Source organism: Sprattus sprattus, assembly GCF_963457725.1.
Source record: "Sprattus sprattus genome assembly, chromosome: 4".
Taxonomy (NCBI): Eukaryota; Metazoa; Chordata; class Actinopteri; order Clupeiformes; family Clupeidae; genus Sprattus; species Sprattus sprattus.
The window spans coordinates 23,095,794-23,114,496 of NC_137923.1; the positions used below are offsets into that span (position 1 = coordinate 23,095,794).

At 44.1% G+C, this 18,703-nt stretch overlaps 2 protein-coding genes and 1 long non-coding RNA gene across 3 annotated transcripts in view; all 3 read left to right on the forward strand.

The window, feature by feature from the left end:
- LOC308363838 overlaps positions 1 to 404 on the forward strand; it is a 1,211-nt gene extending 807 nt beyond the window's left edge. The window contains exons 2-3 of the long non-coding RNA XR_013968610.1: positions 152 to 182; positions 284 to 404. This is a non-coding gene — a long non-coding RNA (uncharacterized lncRNA). The remainder of the gene's footprint in view (positions 1 to 151; positions 183 to 283) is intronic.
- Positions 405 to 889: 485 nt separating this feature from the next.
- fgfbp2b (fibroblast growth factor binding protein 2b) lies at positions 890 to 4,706 on the forward strand (the record flags this gene model as incomplete). The annotated part of the gene is given in 5 exon segments (XM_080836239.1): positions 890 to 921; positions 1,683 to 1,689; positions 3,770 to 3,966; positions 3,968 to 4,349; positions 4,398 to 4,706. Coding segments are annotated over 5 exon segments (927 nt in total).
- Positions 4,707 to 8,560: 3,854 nt separating this feature from the next.
- On the forward strand, positions 8,561 to 9,265 carry fgfbp1b (fibroblast growth factor binding protein 1b; the record flags this gene model as incomplete). Its single annotated transcript, XM_080836364.1, has 1 exon — positions 8,561 to 9,265. The coding sequence occupies one exon, from the start codon at positions 8,561 to 8,563 to the stop codon at positions 9,263 to 9,265; it is 705 nt and encodes a 234-aa protein (XP_080692490.1).
- Between the last annotated feature and the right edge of the window lie 9,438 nt (positions 9,266 to 18,703).

Below are 18,703 nucleotides of genomic sequence, written 5' to 3' on the forward strand. Positions count from 1 at the left end.
TGAAAGTATGCAATTTTTGCTATTTACCGAAAAAGAGCTCATGTGATGATGCTAACACAGACACTTTCGGCTGTCTACTAATCGGAGAGTTAACCTAGACATCACTATCATTGTCTCAAAGGCCTATTCCTGTCTCTTTTCATAATTACAGTGGTAATGAGAACTGGAGCTAATCGGTCATGGTTAGTTGCACATATTCTCTTTCTCAGTAAAATGCTCATACTTGTTTTTTGGCCAGCTGTTTTTTTGCTTATTGTAAACGAACACTTCTCTTTACCCACAGTGAGTGACAGCGGACTAATCAACTCCCAGAGAAAAGCGGAAGAAAGTAAAGTAGAGGCGGAATACAGCAGCAGAGGTCATTTCAAAAGCATCTCTTCTTGATGTAACACTCCAACATGCTGCTACCCCCCCCCCCCCCCCCTCACCCCAGACTCTCACTCTCCTGGACAACACCTCTCTACCAACTCAGAACCAACCTCCCTCAAGAACCCAGACCTACGGATCCTCTCAGTCCACCAGAACCCGTCACCTACGATTAAACTGACCTGTTTCTCTTCAGCCCATGACACATGACACATTTTTTTTGTGCTCCAGACATCACAAGAGACTGACTGAACATGACCCTGCTGTTTGAACTTCAGATCGTGTGTTTCTATTCTTATCAGTACTGGCTGTGACCACTACACATGTGCAAGCCGAACCATGTCACAAATGTATGTTCTTTTTTTGTATTTCACTTTCAAAACACTTTTTTTGAAGGTTTTATATATATTTTTGTTAATACTTTTCTAAGCAATGTTAATAGGGAAATCTTCTTTTGTGTGTGGATGTGATTATGACTTTATGATTATGAAGTATGACTGAAGTCTTACCCAGTGAGGCGCAAATGGTAAAGAACATTGTGAAAAGGAGGTTCAGGTTAGTCTCCAATTGGCAGGCCGCCAGGATCTGAATGGTTTGTCCATATTTGCATCATACCTGTTAGTCTCACAGTGGCATCAACTGTCAGAGCTTGTACAAAAGGGATCTTACTATGTGATGGGTAAGGTAGCCTGATGGTGGAATCATGATCAAAGTTGTGACTTTTTTATAATTATTTATGTCATTACCTAAATACATCTGAGATCTGAATAGACATGCAGTATAACTTAAGTCTAGGAATGAGAACATAAACAATAGCAGAAATTTGATCTATTTTATCATAAACCTATGAACCAGCATTTGTACAATGTATACACAAACTCATATACACAAATTGATGTATTAACCTCATGTCATGGTAGAGGCCAAACACTACATCAGAAGGACATTACTGGAAGCCAAAACTCGTAGTTCTCAGGAGATCGGTGAGAGATATTCTAGTTCAGTAAAGGGTGCATTATCACAAGTGATAACGTGTTTGCTCATGATCAGTATTCAAATCCAAACAATGCTAAATATGTGACGTTCCCAAATGATCTTATGTAGAATTTTGGTTGACACCTACTTTGGGGGGGGAAACCACATAGGGTCGTTCTGGTATTACATAGTATAAAGTGTTTATGTCAGTCAAAGAGACAGTCACATACCTCTTGCATAATTTCCCCCCCAAGTAAGTATTGCTGTAATTTTTTTTTCAGTGTTTCACTGTAGTCTTTATTCATTATTTTTTTCTCTGTCCTCCTTGTGTCATGTTGCAGTGGTCTGGTAGGTACTGTGGCACACTCAGAACCGTGTGGTCCATGCTGTGGCACCCATGGGGCCGCGGTTCAGTTGGGATATGAGTCTGTGGGAGTGCACAACCACTGAAATAGCCCTTGGGCTATTGAACACTGAAATAGTTCCAGTTAAAAACTTCAACAAAATATACAGCTGCTCCCTGTGCAAATTTGTGGACATAAATCATGAATAAAGAGTTAAGTTGGGTGAATTCCTCGTGTCTCATTCTTTGCTTTTTGTGTGGCCTTTAGTTTTGTTAAGTGTGTTAAGTAAATTTCGTGAAAATAAGTTTAATGAGAAAATGATGTGGGCCAATCGCTTTCCCCTCTTGTAGCAACATATCATTCTTTAAGCTCAGCAGGACTGCATGGGGAGGTTTGAAATGCTCTGATGGCTCCACATAAACAGAAGAGCCGGGGCTAAATATAACAAGGAAATTACTCTCATCTGGAACTTACCATAATAGCTTCCGTAATCAGCAGTGGTGGCGCAGCGGGGGAGAGAGTCGCTATGTGAAGTATGTGAATGGGCCCAGGGCCAGGGACACAACGTATATAAGCTGTCTGTGGCCAGCGCCTGTCCCCCCGCACACCCAAACAAACCGGCCTGCCCGTCCGCCTCACACACCCGCTCATCTCTGCTGGCCTCAGCAGGAGAAGTAACCACGGTGGTGTGGCCGGCCAGCCGCTGCCGTAAGGGGATCAGTATTTAAGGAAGGAGAGTGAGGTGGCGTGATGCCCTGCCCACCCCCCTCGCCACCCCTCCACCCCCCCACCCCCCCCACTCTATAATTCAGGCCCAGCCAAAAGCCGTCAGACTGCATGGGCGAGGGGAAAAGCTGGGCTGGTGTTGGCGCTGTTCCATGGGCCAGTGGCCCCATCTTCAGACCTACCCACCCCCTTCCCCAAATCACTCCACCCCACCCTGCCCCGCCCGTTTTGATCAATCCCTTCCCACCGGCCGTGTTTACACAGCCGAGCCCAGGCCCCTCACAATGAGAGCCTTTCTATCTGCACACCAGCCAGATATATAAGCTGGGAAAAGAGTCAGGTATAAAGTACAGTGTCCACACATATCTCTCTGTCTCACTCTCTCTCTCATGCTTATGTTTTTTTTCACATTACAGCCCCCCCACCAACCCCCCGCCTCCACATTTGTAATTTTTTCTTCCACCCTAAACACACAGAGACAAATACACACACAGCACATGCACTCAGAAATGTGCAGACAGACACACGCTCCAGTGGGCTAACATGTAACATATGGAAAATTACCAAGTCAGCAGAGTCTAAAGCAATTAAGGAGATGGTGTTTCACATAAAAGTTTCTCAGGTTCTTTGCGTGTGGCATTTGAAAGAAAATGGACCTGACCTGAACGTGAAACCTTGGCTGGTATGAAATATAGATGAGCAAAGTTTTGGCTTGAAAACAGCTATCATAGTGCAAATCTACCAGACAAAATACCTTCTGAATAGGTGGAACACTTATAAACTATATAAACAAATCAGCACCAGGAGAATTCCTATATAGTTCCTCCTTGTAAAAAACTAGGTCCTCCGTTTTTTTCTTCTTCTTCATTTAAACGTTCACATCAATAGTCAATGGGCCACTTATGTGTGCATGTAAGATTATATAATGTCTGCTGAGGGCTCTAGAGCATTTGGTGCATTTGGTGTTTTACCATCTACTCCCATCCTCCCCCATAGACCACTATTGCCAGCAGCTCCCACCCCCTTCCCCCACTCCACTCAGCTCCCCACCAGCCCAAACCTCCACTCTGCCATCCAGCTGTACCCCCCTTCCACTTAGCCCTCCCGACACTAAAGCCCAGAGTCCCCACGCAGCCAGCCTAAGCACTGCCTCCTGAGAAGGGGGGGGAGAGAGGCCGTGTGTGCCGTGCTCAATGGCCTCTTTGTGGGGCCAACGTTTATAAAAGGTAGCAAGACCCCTCTGGATATCCTGCACAGGACTGAGCCTCTTCTCCCAACTCACCTTCATCAACCTCTCTTCGTTCTTTCTCTCTCTCCCTCCTCGCACCGTTCCTCCAAACCATGCGTGTTCTGGCCAGGGCAGCGTTGCTGCTGGCGTGCTGTGTGTGGGCGACCCAGGGCCAGGCTCAGAGCAGCCAGGCCGGCAGCAGCACCAACAGCAACCAGGGCAGCCAGAGCAGCAGCAGCAACAACAACCAGGGCACCCAGAGCAGCAGCAGCAACAACAACAACAACATACCGAGCACCAACACCAACGGCAGCAGCAGCAGCAACAAGCAGCGCAGCATCTGGGACGAGCCCATCAGGTTCAGCACCAAGGCCAAGGATGCCTGCACCATGGTCATCTCCGGCCAGGGCGACTTCACCAAGCTGCGCATCTCCTGCAAGAACAAGGGCAAGTCCTACTGGTGCGACTTCCTGGGCAAGCCCAATCACTGCCGGGCGTACAACATCAACCCACGCCACTACTTCACCCAGATCATGTGGGAGATGCGTAAGCTGCCCAACGCCTGCCAGGGCCAGCGTGCTTACAAGCCCCTCATGTGCAAGACTGCCAACGACGAAACCCAGATGGTCTTCCACACCTCCTGGCCCAAGATGACCACCCCTCGCCCATCTCAGCCTGGTCAGGACCGCCAACAGCAGCAGCAGCAGAAGGAGCAGCAGAAGGAGCAGCAGCAGCAGAAGGAGCAGCAGAAGGAGCAGCAGCAGAAGGAGCAGCAGAAGGAGCAGAAAGAGCAGCAGCAAAACCAGCAGCAACCTGGCAAACCCACCACCACCACCAAGGCTCCTGTTCAGAAGCAGCAGAAACCCCAGCAGGCCAAGCCCGTGAAGCCCCAGCAGGCCAAGCCCGTGAAGCCCGGTCAGCCCAAAAAGCCCACACCCAAGCCCAAGAGCACTACGGCCAAACCTACACCGTACGGTGATAACAAAGCCAGCAAGATCGCTCAGGAGTACTGCTGGAAGAGCTTCCATGGCATCTGCTCCTACTTCATTGGCTGGTTCCAGAACTAAAACTGGGGGTGAGTTTTACTTTTCAAATTAAGTTCACCAATGTTAGGGATTGGGCACATTGTGTCTAGTTTACTAAGTGAGAAAAATCTTAAATTTCTTGTAGGTGATTTTGGTTCTTGGTGTGTGTGTGTGTGTGTGTTGCGTCAGGGGTTGTTACACAGGAGGTTATATATCTTATGGAGTATGACAGTAACAGTTGGAGGGAATAAATACAAATTTGAGTACATCTTGCTTCCAGGCTCCTTGTATCTTATACATGCCTTTACCCTTCGTTGTACAATTAACAACCCTGCTTTCTTATTTTCATAGGTCTGCAGTAGAGCCATTGAAGGGAACTAGATTTCTTCTGTGTTGGCATGGAGGTACACACTGTTTGCTCAGTATTTCACTGGAGAGCAGGCCAATTTGTGTTTTGTAAAGCAGAATGCAGCCAACTTGTGACTTTTTTTTGTTGTCAATAAACCACCTTTGCTACACTCCTGCGTTCAGTATGTTGCTGTTATAAAAGCTCACCTCCTGCTTTCGCTCTGCAGCCGCTGTTGAAACGTTTGCTTTCAGCTTATTTTTTCCCCCTGCATTTACTTGCAAACCGAGTGGTTTGGGTGAGTGGTACTTGAACAATGTTTGCTTTGAAGAGAGAGAGAAAAAATGAAACATTTATGGAGGTGCAATAAGCTGTACATCTCCGCTTGAGGCTTGTAAAAGGCATTCTTTGCGATTGCAGATATGTAAATGAACATTTTGTATGTGCAGTGATTTTACCTAAAGCTGAATCAAGGAGAGAGTTCTGTGTCCTTGAGATTGCAGAAGACACAAAGCTCTCCCCAATGGTTCACTGTCTGTCTCAACGTTTGATTGGATATCCAAATGGTATGAATGTACACATTTAATAAACATAGACTGGTAACATCCTTCATCTTCCTCAGACATTATTACTGTTTTGGGCTGCCAACAGATAAAACTGAAGTAGGTATAATGCTCTGCAGTGATTCCCCAAACTCTGGGGAGCTTCTCTAGAAATGACCGAGTCACAGTGAATGTTTAAAGTTAAGAGTTCCTTAATCAGGACGAATCAGTTCACTTGGAATTAGTTTATTGTTCACCATCATGTGCTCCACAAACCCACTACACATTTTTACCACTGTGTAAAATCAAGATTAAATCAAAACTGCAGTGCAGATTTATGACTTTATAAGGGGTGAGTGTTTCACAAGGGCCCCTCTGTTCGCAGAGTGAGTTAGTCTGAGGATTCACCAGCAGATGGCGCTGTAAGAGAACCACCCAGTGATTCAGCCAAAGGGCAGCACATTGCTCCTTGAGGGTGGAACAATCAGGTGAAAAGATAAGACTGGACTGCTGCCAATCTGAAAACCGGCACTCCAGATCCGTTTCAATGTCTAGAAACAAGTGTGTGAGATAAGACTTCATGATAAGCAGGTGATAAAACATTTAACATGCTGCCGAGCTCCGGGCCCTGTGATACACTAATAAAACATTGAGTATGTGTGGGGTAACTTCCTGCAGGCGGCCAGGTTCTGCTGCCAGCCCTCGAGTAACTCTCACAACTTGTAGCATGGTTGCTCTAAATCCTGTGTTTAGGGTCAGTCATAAACAGCTACTGTAATACTGCATGAATACTATTGCACAGCTGGCAGTAGCCTAGAAACATACTCAGGTGAGCAACATAGTGATCCCACTGACACAATCATCTGGAAACTGTTAGAACTAAATGTCTCTTATACTTTTAATTAAGTGTTCAGACCACATGAACTGATATATCTAAGGTTTGATACATTTGGCAATGTTAAATAATTTGCCCAAGACATTATAATAATAATAATCATCATCGTCGTCGTCACCATTGTCGTCATAAATATGCAATGCTTCGGTCTATAGTGACACTTCTCTAATAAACCACTGCTTTTCATTCACTGCTGTATAAACAGGCAATGATGTGCTGGTGACTCAGCACCTGGGAACAAGTTCAAGGTCCTTCAACTAGTTATGTCAATAGACATGTGCAGGCATGGGAATGGAATGAAAGATATTGTTCTCTCTGCATTATGGGTCTTATCAGAAAGAAAAGCTTGGCCCTATAAGAACTAACTGAAGAGCTTATTCTAAAAATAATCTCTGGTATGAAGTGTTTTCCCCCACACTCTGTCACATGGGACAGCACCATAGGCACTACCTGCTGGAAAGACATACGTAGCAGGTATAAGTAGTGCCATAGTTTAGAACTTGTGTAAATGTGGTAATTGAATATATTGTCTGTGTGCTTTGTGCACTTACTCCACAACTCGAAAGCACCTCTTAGACCTATAGGGCTCCAGTGACAGTGAGAGAAAGAACATTGCTTACATGGGCCTGTGGCCAGCGAGCCATGCTAGTCTGCTTTATTGCATAGGCATACAATAAGCATACTACAAAGAACCACATGTAAGGTGGCGAAAGGGTGCTCTCCTTTGCTGAACAGTATTCAGAATACACACACCAATAACACATGAAATTACTTAATTAGTTAAAAAGAGCCCGTAACTACCTTTATGCCCTGACATATGTGAATGTAATGAGTGTGTGTGTGTGTGTGTGTGTGTGTGTGTGTGTGTGTGTGTGTGTGTGTGTGTGTGTGTGTGTGTGTGTGTGTGTGTGTGTGTGTGTGTGTGTGTGTGTGTGTGTGTACATGCGTGTGTCCGTGCGTGCGTGCGTGCGTGCGTGCGTGCGTGCGTGTGTGTGAATACACCAGGGGCATGCCCTTGTACTGGTTCGTAAACTCAAATTCCGCCCCTTCGGCTCTTTCTTCTCTGCACCCTATCCCATTCTCCACTCAAACCCCCAGAGGGCCTTCCATTCACTGAATCGCTTTCCACAAGCCTTCCACATTCCTTAGGTTACCATGACGACCCCTAACTCAATATACTGGCCTTGAGCTGGTTGGTGAGAGGTAAAGCATAAGAGAGTGGGAGAGAGAGTATAGCAGGTCAGTGGCACAAGGCCATTTATTTCATTGCCTTTCCTCTTCAAACCTCTCACAAGAACCCTATGATGTCACACTATGTACTGTTTAATTATAAAATTATGTCATTCAATCTTACCAGACAGAGAGTAGGACCACATGGTTGTCAAACGTCTACTGTTTTTATTTCATTTTTACCTTCAAATTAGAGACACATAAAATGTCCTGATACATACAAATTGTTCAATAGTGGTAATATCTAATAGGAACGCTAGTTAAACAGTTTATAACAACATATAAAACTGGAACATTACTCAGTTTTTAAATTAATTAAGTCCCACACGCATCTTTGGCCACACGTGGTCGTAAAGCACTTTGCCAAATACAAAGCCCGCGCCCTTGGAACATGACATATCAGTTACCGGGACAACTTGCATCTTCCCCCATCACGGTTTGACTTCTAATGCATACGCTTGACTAAAAATCCCACGCGCAGAATTGTATTAAGCGGTTTTTTCTTTTTTTCTTTTTGAGGGAAGGGGGGGGGGAAGGGGTCTGACCGTTACGCGAGAGGTGGGCGTGTCAGAATACATATAAATGATGCACGAGAATTTATACCAGGTATACAAGTGCTAGAGACGGCATCCTTACAATACCTTAAAGTGGACGGGCTGTTGTTGGTAAGCACGATTAACACATTATATATTTGCGCTGCCAGTGAGAAATATTGGAGCTCATTTTGTAGACAGGTGTCCAATGTTAGATTGCAAGGTATCAATATTGAAGGATTAATGAAAAATTATGTACCTCTAACCGTATAAAATATCTAATGTTGTTTATTTCGTTAATTCGTATTTTAACAGGTTTCTTCAATTTGTGCGTAAAGAAAAAAAGGACCATGCCATTCTTCAGAAACCTTGTGCTGTTGTTTCTACTGGCATGCATGGCAAAGCATGTTTCCGAGGCGGGAAGTGTCAAGGGTCGCGAGAAGAAGGGTAAAAAAGACGGCGCTGAAAGCAGCAGCGGTACAAGCAGGCTGACAAGAAATCCAAATGGAAACGACAATGTGTTTAAGGGGAAGTTCTCCACCAAGGACAAGACGCAGTGCACATGGAAGGCCGAGGGCACAGACACTTACGTTATGACCGTCACTTGCAACAAAGGCAAAGAAGGTGCTCGAGAGTGCACGTATACGGCTAGACCTGACACTTGTCCAGGTTACACTGGTAACACCAAAGGATACTGGAAACAAATTGGACGTGCTATTAAGAAGCAAAAGAAACTTTGCCAAGACCCTCGCGCTCTTATCCGGGCTGGTATGTGTAAGCGCGCGCCAGAGGACGCACACTTCAAGCTCACCAATACAACAACAAACGCGGACTTGACGAAAGCTGTGCCAACCAGAAAGCCCGCAGCTGGAAAGAAACAGGTGCCAACGACTACAAAGAGGACCACCACAGTTGTTACGCCTAAGGGAACAAAGCCAGATAAGTCCTGCACAGAGCGGGTCGACCATAAGAAGTTAGCCGAGGAGAAATGCGGGGGAACCTGGGCTAGTCTCTGCAACTTCGTCTTTACTATTGTACAAAGTGGTGATTGCTAGGTTTTTGTGTATTGTGTGTATGTGTGTGTTTGTGTGTGTGTGAGTGTGTGAGAGAGAGATCCTTTCTTAATGCGTAAAACTCAGATTTTCCACATATAGCACTGCGACATGATGAGGAGCATCTATTCATTTTTTTTGTTTCTAATAATTTGTAATTTAACTGATTCAAAATGTAAGTCCTCACATCTATAACTTATAACATGTCAGATGCACTTCAGGGATGTTGGAACAATATTTCACACCAGTTGCTTCGATATTGTACTTAAAACACACTATTGTATTTATGTTCTACAAATACAAAATAAATATATAAATACATTTTTCTATTTATTTTCCTTGATGTGCTTGTTTCAAATCTCTAGACACATATTTACTTCACTACCAGCACGGTTTTCAGTCTGAAATGCATAGTCTGTCATACTTTAATAGGCAGAACAGATTTAACTGTCCTCAGCTGATTATAGCCCTTATTGAGGTTTCAAGTCTTACTTTTTATAAATCTGTTGATTGTGGTAGAGAGTTGGTTATTCCTCTGACACCTCAGACATGCAGACACATACACATTGTCAGAAATGAACAAAAAAAGTAAAATGTACAATAAAGTGGAGGAAAGACAAATATATTATTATTATTCATGTGTGTGTGTGTGTGTGTGTGTGTGTGTGTGTGAACACTAGGCATACATTGTGATTAGTGCCTGCATTCCTTTAACAAAAACGGCTCTTTTATCAACAGACTTTTAGTTTGTGCACTTGTTTTGTTTAGGTTTGTTACTTCTGCAAAGTGCTTTAAACTTGTGTGTAAGTTTATGCATGAAACTAAATGGGAAAATGTTTATGTTTGTGTGGCTATGGGTCACTCTCTCTCTCTCTCTCTCTGTGTAAGAGAGAGAAAGAGAGGGGTATAAGGCAAATCAGCTCCAGAAAAGTATAGGAAAATCAGGACAGGTGACCTGGATTCATCCAACCTCCCACCTATGTACTTTCCTTATCGAATCTTCTGTCCACTACCAGAAAGGTCTCGGTAATGAATGGACAGGGCCTCTCAGCTCTGTCATTTAGCATGAGGTGATGGTCCCCCTGCCCCGCACATCTGTGTGCATTCGGATCCGTCCGCAGGGCCTCCACGCTTGGCCAGATGTGACATATCTTCAGCCTGTAATTCTGCTTTCCGAGAGAGCCAGGACAGCTGGTCCATAGGGTTGGTCTATACGTTGGAATGCTCCTCTCCTGTCTTGGGCAGATAATGTATAGTACGTAATCACAAGGTGATGTGTTTCTGTGGGATACATTAATGGGAGCAAAAACACCGCGGCTCCACTGGAAACCCCGCTCGTGGTAATTGTTTTAGGGCTGAAAAGAACTACTTTTCCCAGGCATTCATTAAAAGTGTGTGCTGTGAAGCTCTAGCAGTGTCTATGCTTTGGAATAGATTTATTCATACTTTTATATTTTCATGGCAAGAAAAGACATGAATGTTTTACAGACTGAAGGATTCGAGTAAATAAGACGCAATCTTGTCTGCATTTGTGGTTGGATATATGCATGTTGTCTAGCACAGCCTGTTCCAAACACAGCAGACCTATAGTTAATCACCTAACCATCCTACAGGACAGTGTAAACACTATTCCACTATTCCATAAATGGATCTTTCAGACCGCACAGCACAGTCACCATACACGCTCCTATAGAAAACCTCCTATAAAAGTTTTTCATTTTATTTTTAAGATTATTTATGTTTTAACTGCTATCTGATAGCATCTGTCCAAATGTTTAAGAAAACTACTCTGACATCCTGCTGACCTTATCTGCCAGAGTAATTACCAGAAAGAGTAATAACCTCTTAGAAGTACTGAGTGAGGTTTTCTCAGGAGGAGGCCGGTGGGACGTATCAGAGTTGGTCTGGTTACGTATGCTCTTGCACTTCTACTCTTAGGCCATTCATTACAGGTAGGATGAGAATGGAAAACTGGATTCCCTCCAAAGCCTCTCTGTTTTTGCATAACTGCATGTCGATAGGAGAATGAGTGTCATTTTTGTACAGGCACGCAGGAGAATGTGCAACACCCTCTTCATGTTTCCTAAACTATCTCCTTCGAAATGTGTGACGGGAACCCCCAGAGTTAAGCCTTCTCTCTCTCTCGCTGTTGTTCTCACTCTCTCTTTCTGTCTCTCTCTCGCTCTCTCTGAGTGGGATAATAAAACCACAGCAGGGTTCAAAGGAGGGGCTCCATTCCAGAGAGACACAAAAGGCCAGAAGTTAGGAGAAAGATGTGGGCTGCAGGAGAGTATGGGACGTGATGTTGCAGTAAATCTCTCTCCTCCGCAACATTTGTTCTTGTAAGTCTGCAGAAACCCCCCCACCCCTACCCCTTCCCCCCTCAAATGTGAGAGGGCTGTCCCTTGACAAGTCCTCACTCGCCATGATTGTACAACCAAACCTACTACAAACAAATGGCTTTTCCAACATGTGTATACTACCTGGTTGAAGAGGCTCTGTGCGTAATGCTGAGAAGCATATAAGCTTGTAAAGTTAAGCAGTTAAATGTAACTCTCACAGTGGCTCACAGTCTCACAGTCGCTTGAAATGCAGTATGCATTATTATGTGTCAGCTGTTTCAAATGTTCTGTTTGTTATATGGCTAAACCACAGCATTGTGTGCTTCTGCGCGGGAGTATGCCTGCGTGTATAAAAGTGTGTGTGGCGTATTCCTGTGAGTATACAAGTGTGTGTGGCGTATGCCTGTGAGTATAAGAGTGTGTGTGGTGTACGCCTGTGACTATAAGTGTGTGTGTGTCGTATGGATGTGGTTAAAATTTGACAATTATTAAACTGCGGTAGCGATGGGTTTTGTTACGAGAACTGTAAGGCTACAAATGTTTCACAGCTATAAAGATAATGAATTGTGTTTATGGTGTCTGTCTGTGTGTGTATGTATAGTATGTGTGTGTGTGTGTGTGTGTGTGTGTGTGTGTGTGTGTGTGTGTGTGTGTGTGTGTGTGTGTGTGTGTGAGTGTGAGTGTGTGTTTGTGTGTGTGTCTGTGTGTGTGTGTGTGTGTGTGTGTGTGTGTGTGTTTGTGTGTGTGTGTGTGTGTGTGTGTGTGTGTGTGTATAGTGTGTATGTGTTGTGCCTGTGTCCATGAAAAAAACCGGAAAGAAATTTCCCACTTCCTACAGGGTTCACAACTGTAAAAATCTCCCACGCTTACAAGTCATGTCTGAAATCTTTCAGTCCCTGTGTCCAAGTGTCACCTTGGTCTACCAGACAGGAACACTCTTTTATAGAGCACTCCCACATGTGTTATTATATTAAACACTACATTATATTATATTAAGCACATACACACACACACACACACACACACACAGACACACACACACACACACACACACACACACACACACACACACACACACACACTGACACACATACACGCAGATGTCTGCAAAGCAGATGTCTGCAAAGACGGTTTCTCGTTCCATGTTCTCACAGTATCAATGACACTCCTCAGTCCTACCGTCAGGTTTTAGGTTTCAACAAAGGCGATAGCTCGAGACCTCATCCTGCAACAATACACTCAGTAATGCAGGCAGACACACAAACACACACACACACACCAACACACACAGACCCCCCCCCCCTACACACACACACAGACAGCACTGACTCTGTAGATATAGTGATGTTGGTGGATCACATCAGGCCAAGTGTGGTCAAAAGTAAAATAATACAGTTATCAAAGCGCATCATAATTTTGTGTATTTACTCCTCCTGCTGTCTTGAGTGTTCATTGAAAACATGGCAAGTTCCGGTCAGTCATATGGCCACGCCCAAGATCTACCTTTTTTACAAGTAATTATGAATGACAGGTGCAGCCAGGTTGTCCTGCCAAATCCCCTCTGAAATTTGGAAAACTGCCCTGAAGCAGCTTTCCCCTTGACTGTCACCCATATCACAACACATGTTTAAGTGTTCTGTATGGATTAGTGATCTTCCATTCTTTCATTTAGATGATCTTCAATGGCCAAGATCCAGTCTCTTCACCAAAATGTACCTTGACTTTTGCCTTTGACCTTGACAAGTCAATTTCAAAATTGTTCAGATTGAAGAGAAAGATGACTGCTTTTTGGGAGGCTTTGACGGTAGGAATTCCTGAGCACTAACTTTAAGCTAAACTGCTTGTCTGAAAACCATCACTAGTAAAGCACTATGACCAAAACACAGAAAATCAGTCCACTAACTATCTCTTCCTCATGGTCTGAGTGTGTGTGTGTGTGTGTGTGTGTGTGTGTGTGTGTGTGTGTGTGTGTGTGTGTGTGTGTGTGTGTGTGTGTGTGTGTGTGTGTGTGTGTGTGTGTGTGTGTGTGTGTTTATTTCATAGTGAGTGGTGGAAATACCTCTGTCACCCCAGAAAAACAAAGACTTAGATCAATAAATCCCAAAACACAGACAGACGCACATAATTGATTTTGCCTGGGACATTGTGCATGAACACACAGCCACACAAAGCCCACATTCAGACACGCACCCAAACACACTCACACACCAAACTGCTTCCCGACACCAAAGAATGAAACCGTTTAACAAAGCTTTTTGCCCAGCCCTTGCTGACATTTGTAGTAACTTCTGGATGAAAAGAAGGTAGTTCATCCTTGGAGAAAATGAATCTACAATAGCAGCATGATTCACAAAAGCTTAAAGCAGTTTTCCTTTTGATCCCGACATGTCCCACATTCTGTCTAAAGGATAACGAGGTTGATCTTTTCGAATGGCACTGAATGAGTCACCCCTGCATGCATTGAAGGGAGCGCCACACTCACAGGGCAGCGTGAGTGAGAGAGAGACATGAGAGAAAGTGAGGCAGGGGAGCAGAGTGAATGGAGAGAGGTGGTGGTGTTAGTGGTGGGCTCTGTCATCATAAGAGCCATTATCACCCTTAAAGCTATGCACGCAGGAAAGTGGTGGGGAGTCCAGGCGAGACCGGGAGGGAACGAACGGGGGGAGAATGGGGTTTGGACTCTGGGCTGTGTCAGGTTGTCACAGCCATGGGTGGTTTTTTTCTCCTTCCCCCCAGCCACACAGACTAAGCAAAAGCCAGACCAGGAAGCACAGAGAGATTACCATAGGCACTTTTGATTGGAGGAAATAAGAGATCATGTCATCCACAAGGCCAATAATGGCGGAAAACCTTCAGATCTCCTGACTGCAGTGACCGCCTTTCCCGTGATGTTGTTTAAGTCTTTTACAAGCATGCTGCTGCCAAATGTTGGTTAATGGTCTCTGGAATTATTATGTTTGACTTCCTTGGCAGGGAACAATGGGGCTTTTCTAAAGAACTAATGTATACATTTATGATATGGATTTAGCAGACTAAATGGACTTCCGTTTTAGATTTCTCTGAAAATGGTTTTCCTGGCTAGACTTAGAACGCAAATGGAGGTCTGGCTACAATCCATTTCGAAATTAAACTTGAGTACCATTGTATTTCAAACTGTATCTGATGTTGGGCCAGTATAAAAACTACAGACAAGATGAATTTAAATCATGTGCATTGCATTACAACACGTTACACAAGAACAAGGTGTACAAAATGCTACAAGTTGTAACATCTTTCACATTTACAAATGTTCGAATCAAATACAAAAACATGGGCTCAAACATGTCTTGACAGCTGTCCCTTCATTTCAAATCCCATTTGTCAGAAAAAGACAAGCCCCCGCTCCACCTCACCCACCGCCAATTTCCATTGCTAGAGGGGAGTTGATTAGTTCATACTTCTGCCTTCGGGTCGGGCCTGTCTCTGTCTCTGTCTCTGTCTCTGTTTCCACAATCGAGGAATGGTGAAGTTCATCTTCACAAAACATCCGTGCTGGGATGAACACCGGGCAAGGATAAAGATGTTGGGGATGATTACTTTGTAAATGTTGTTTTGGGCTGTGAGCCATAAGGAAAATGTTTCTAACATCTCATGGGAAATAGACTGTGTTGAGGAGTGGTGTTTTTACATGGAGGACACAACTCAGCAGTCAACCATGGCCAGTGGTTTGTCCTTCTTGCCTCACATTCCCCACGAGGGAAACAGGAATGGCCTCTTACCGCATAGTATCTGGTCATCATGAGGTTGCCATACATGCACGGATGAAATGGATACAGCTTGATGGGTGAGGGTGGGGTCAAAAGAATCAAGCCCATTCAAGTATCCCCGTTTAACCCACACAGGATGTGGAAGATGCATCATTACCAATCCCATTCAACTATGTCCTAAAATGCTTTTGTGTTGCACACACACGCACATATACACACGCACACACAGATGAACTCCTTTCAAGTGTTCCTCCCATGGCAGGATCATGTTGCTACTTGACTGATGCACTTCCTGCGTATTACAGAGAAAGGTGTGAGTTTAGGTGGGAACGATACAGAAGTGTGCATCCTACACACACACACACACACACACACAATTCGGTACAGACAAGTTGATTAGGGGTGGATCTGTGCCCAAATCATTAGAGATTGACCAGCGCTGCTATCAGACTACATTAGAGATTGACCAGCGCTGCTATCAGACTACATTAGAGATTGAGGGTACTGATGTTGATGAGAGTAGAGATTGACCAGTGCTGCTATCAGACTAGAGAGAATAGAGATTGAGGGTACTGATGTTGATGAGAGTAGAGATTGACCAGTGCTGCTATCAGACTAAAGAGAATAGAGATTGAGGGTACTGATGTTGATGAGAGTAGAGATTGACCAGTGCTGCTATCAGACTAGAGGGAATATAGATTGAGGGTAATGATGTTGATGAGAGTAGATTGACCAGTGCTGCTATCAGTCTACATTAGAGATTGACCAGCATTGCTATCAGACTACATTAGAGATTGAGGGTACTGATGTTGATGAGAGTAGAGATTGAGGGTACTGATGTTGATGAGAGTAGCGATTGAGGGTACTGATGTTGATGAGAGTACTTCTCACACGGACCTCAGCTGAACAGGTTTCCATAGTGAATATATAACCTTTATTGGAAATAACTAAGCACAGGGCAAGGAGGTAATAAAAACGTGTTTTAAATGTGTTTTAAACTGGTATGCTACGATTTCCTATTTAACGTGTGATATGGAGAGAGTTTGACTTGAGCAAGAGCATTCAGAGAGACAAAAGGTTTTTCACATCAGGAACAGCCACAATGTCCTGTTTACCTCTATTTCTCATGTCATGCCAACAGATGCAAGTCCATCATTAATAATATAAACAGATGTTTACTCCAACTTTCACAACCTCATAGCCACAAAAGTAACTTCCTGGTCATTTATCATTACCTCCACTCTGATCCTCTTCAAAGAGCGGCTCAGCCTTCCCTCTCAAAGATGCAAGCAGGAGGCCTAATTCCCCTCTATCAAGTGCATGGCAGTGACATGCCTGTGCACTCAGAGATCTGAAGCGCGCAGGCCTCCCAGGCAGAGGAAACAGGAACAAACAGATCAACACTCCACAATTACCCACGCAGGCCTCTCTCAACACCTCCGTCATGCACAACGCACACACAAGCAAACATAAACATGTATATACAGTTGAAATAATCAACCCCCATCCTCCTCCAAACCACACACATACAAAACATCCGCTCCACATACACAGAGGCACACAAACAACACACCTACATGCATGAGCACACAAGCATACAGACAGACACACACACACACTATGGCCCAAGGCTCTTGACCACTCGTCCCCATCCCCCTGCTTGCCCTCCAACCCCCCCCCCATCCCCCCCCCATGTCCACTCACCCTCACATTGCCTCTGGACCGCCAGTCAGATCTCGTGATGTGGAGGTAGGAATTGTCTTGGGGGCGTTTCATGGGGGTATTGTTTCAAGGTGGCCTGACCTTCCCTCCTTCTAGTCTGTCAGTCTCATTGGCCAAGCCCCCATATTTATGGATTCCTCCTATTGGTCAAGTCACTGTCAATTTGTCAGAGGTACCATTACCAATGAGGACAATGACAACAATGAGGGAACTCCGGGGCTTTAGGGAGTTCAAAGTTAAATGAACTGAGGATTAAAGGGCTTTCTCTTTGGTCTTTGAGAGGATATGAGCAAGAGCTGCTCATGCACACTGGCACATACATCTAACTCAGAACCTCCATCGCGCAAATCCATGTGTCTGGCCAAGATATAACATGTCACACATTAAAGGGAAATCTTTTTGGGTCCAAAATCTTACAAAATTGGTCCAGCAAAATGGCTATACCATGCAAAGCATCTGCGTCAAAGTAAACCGCTTGTTTTCACCACTGACAGCCTCATAAATGTTATTATAAGGGTCTGACAACATGGAAAGCATGCCTACAGAGAAACTGTTGAAAAAGACAACGTAGATAAGCTGTACAACTACAAACAAATTAGAAGGAAACTGATCCGGAAAGGTCAGACTTTTGATATAGGTAACCAGTCACAGCAGGGATGAGCGAGAGCGAGCAGATATTTTGTATTATTATTATGCCTTGTGAACAACATGCTTAGGTATTGTTAGATGTCAAAAATGTATATTCATGTACTGTAAATATATGTTCAGCTTTTTAAATAGAAGATCTTTGAGCTTTGGGATTATGCACAAATATATTATACAAATATAAAAGGCTGTGCAGATGAAAGTTTATTTAATTTATAAAGAATATTTTAAAACTTTAAAATTATATATTTCTAATTACTACCAATGTATGGCAATCCTTTGACAGACTATTAAGTGCACCAGGCTTACTGTGCTTGTGACTGGTCACTGTGGTTCCTTTTCTAAATGTTATTTTGTTGTCTTTACCGCTCCCTAGTGGGCACCCATATGACTTCTTAACTTAACACAAAATGACACCTTCCAAAATGACACGTTTCTTTTTGTATACAGAAAATGTACTTTAACAAATGACATCCTTGTTATCATTTGTGTTTGATGGGCAGCAGTTTTATCAGGTTGTCTCCAGACTGTCAGGTGTGCGGTCATGTCTGGGCCTGCAAGAACTAATGGCAGTTACCATCATGGCATTTTATATGCTTTCCACAATGGGCTTAGTACTACCTAGCAACAATTATAAAGAACAAAAACTAACAGCTCTTAGAACACAACAAGGTACTACAAGAATAAACCCATCACATTGCATGCTGGTGACCGTTGATGGCAGTGACAGTGCCAGATAATTTTTCTGCAGGTGCTATGGGCAGGGATGGATTACCGAACGGGCCTACCAGGCCCAGGCCCAGGCCCCCATGAGCTCAGGGGGGCCCTAAGCTAGAGCCTCTGCGTGAAGAAGCTGTTATGTATCTCTTATTTGTGGTTGAAAGAGGTGTATTTTGTTACTTTGCTGTTTGCTTTAATTGGGTATACCTGCGCTGTGTTAGAAAATGTGTATGCGAGCTGCAAATCCTGCTGAGTTACAGGTGAAT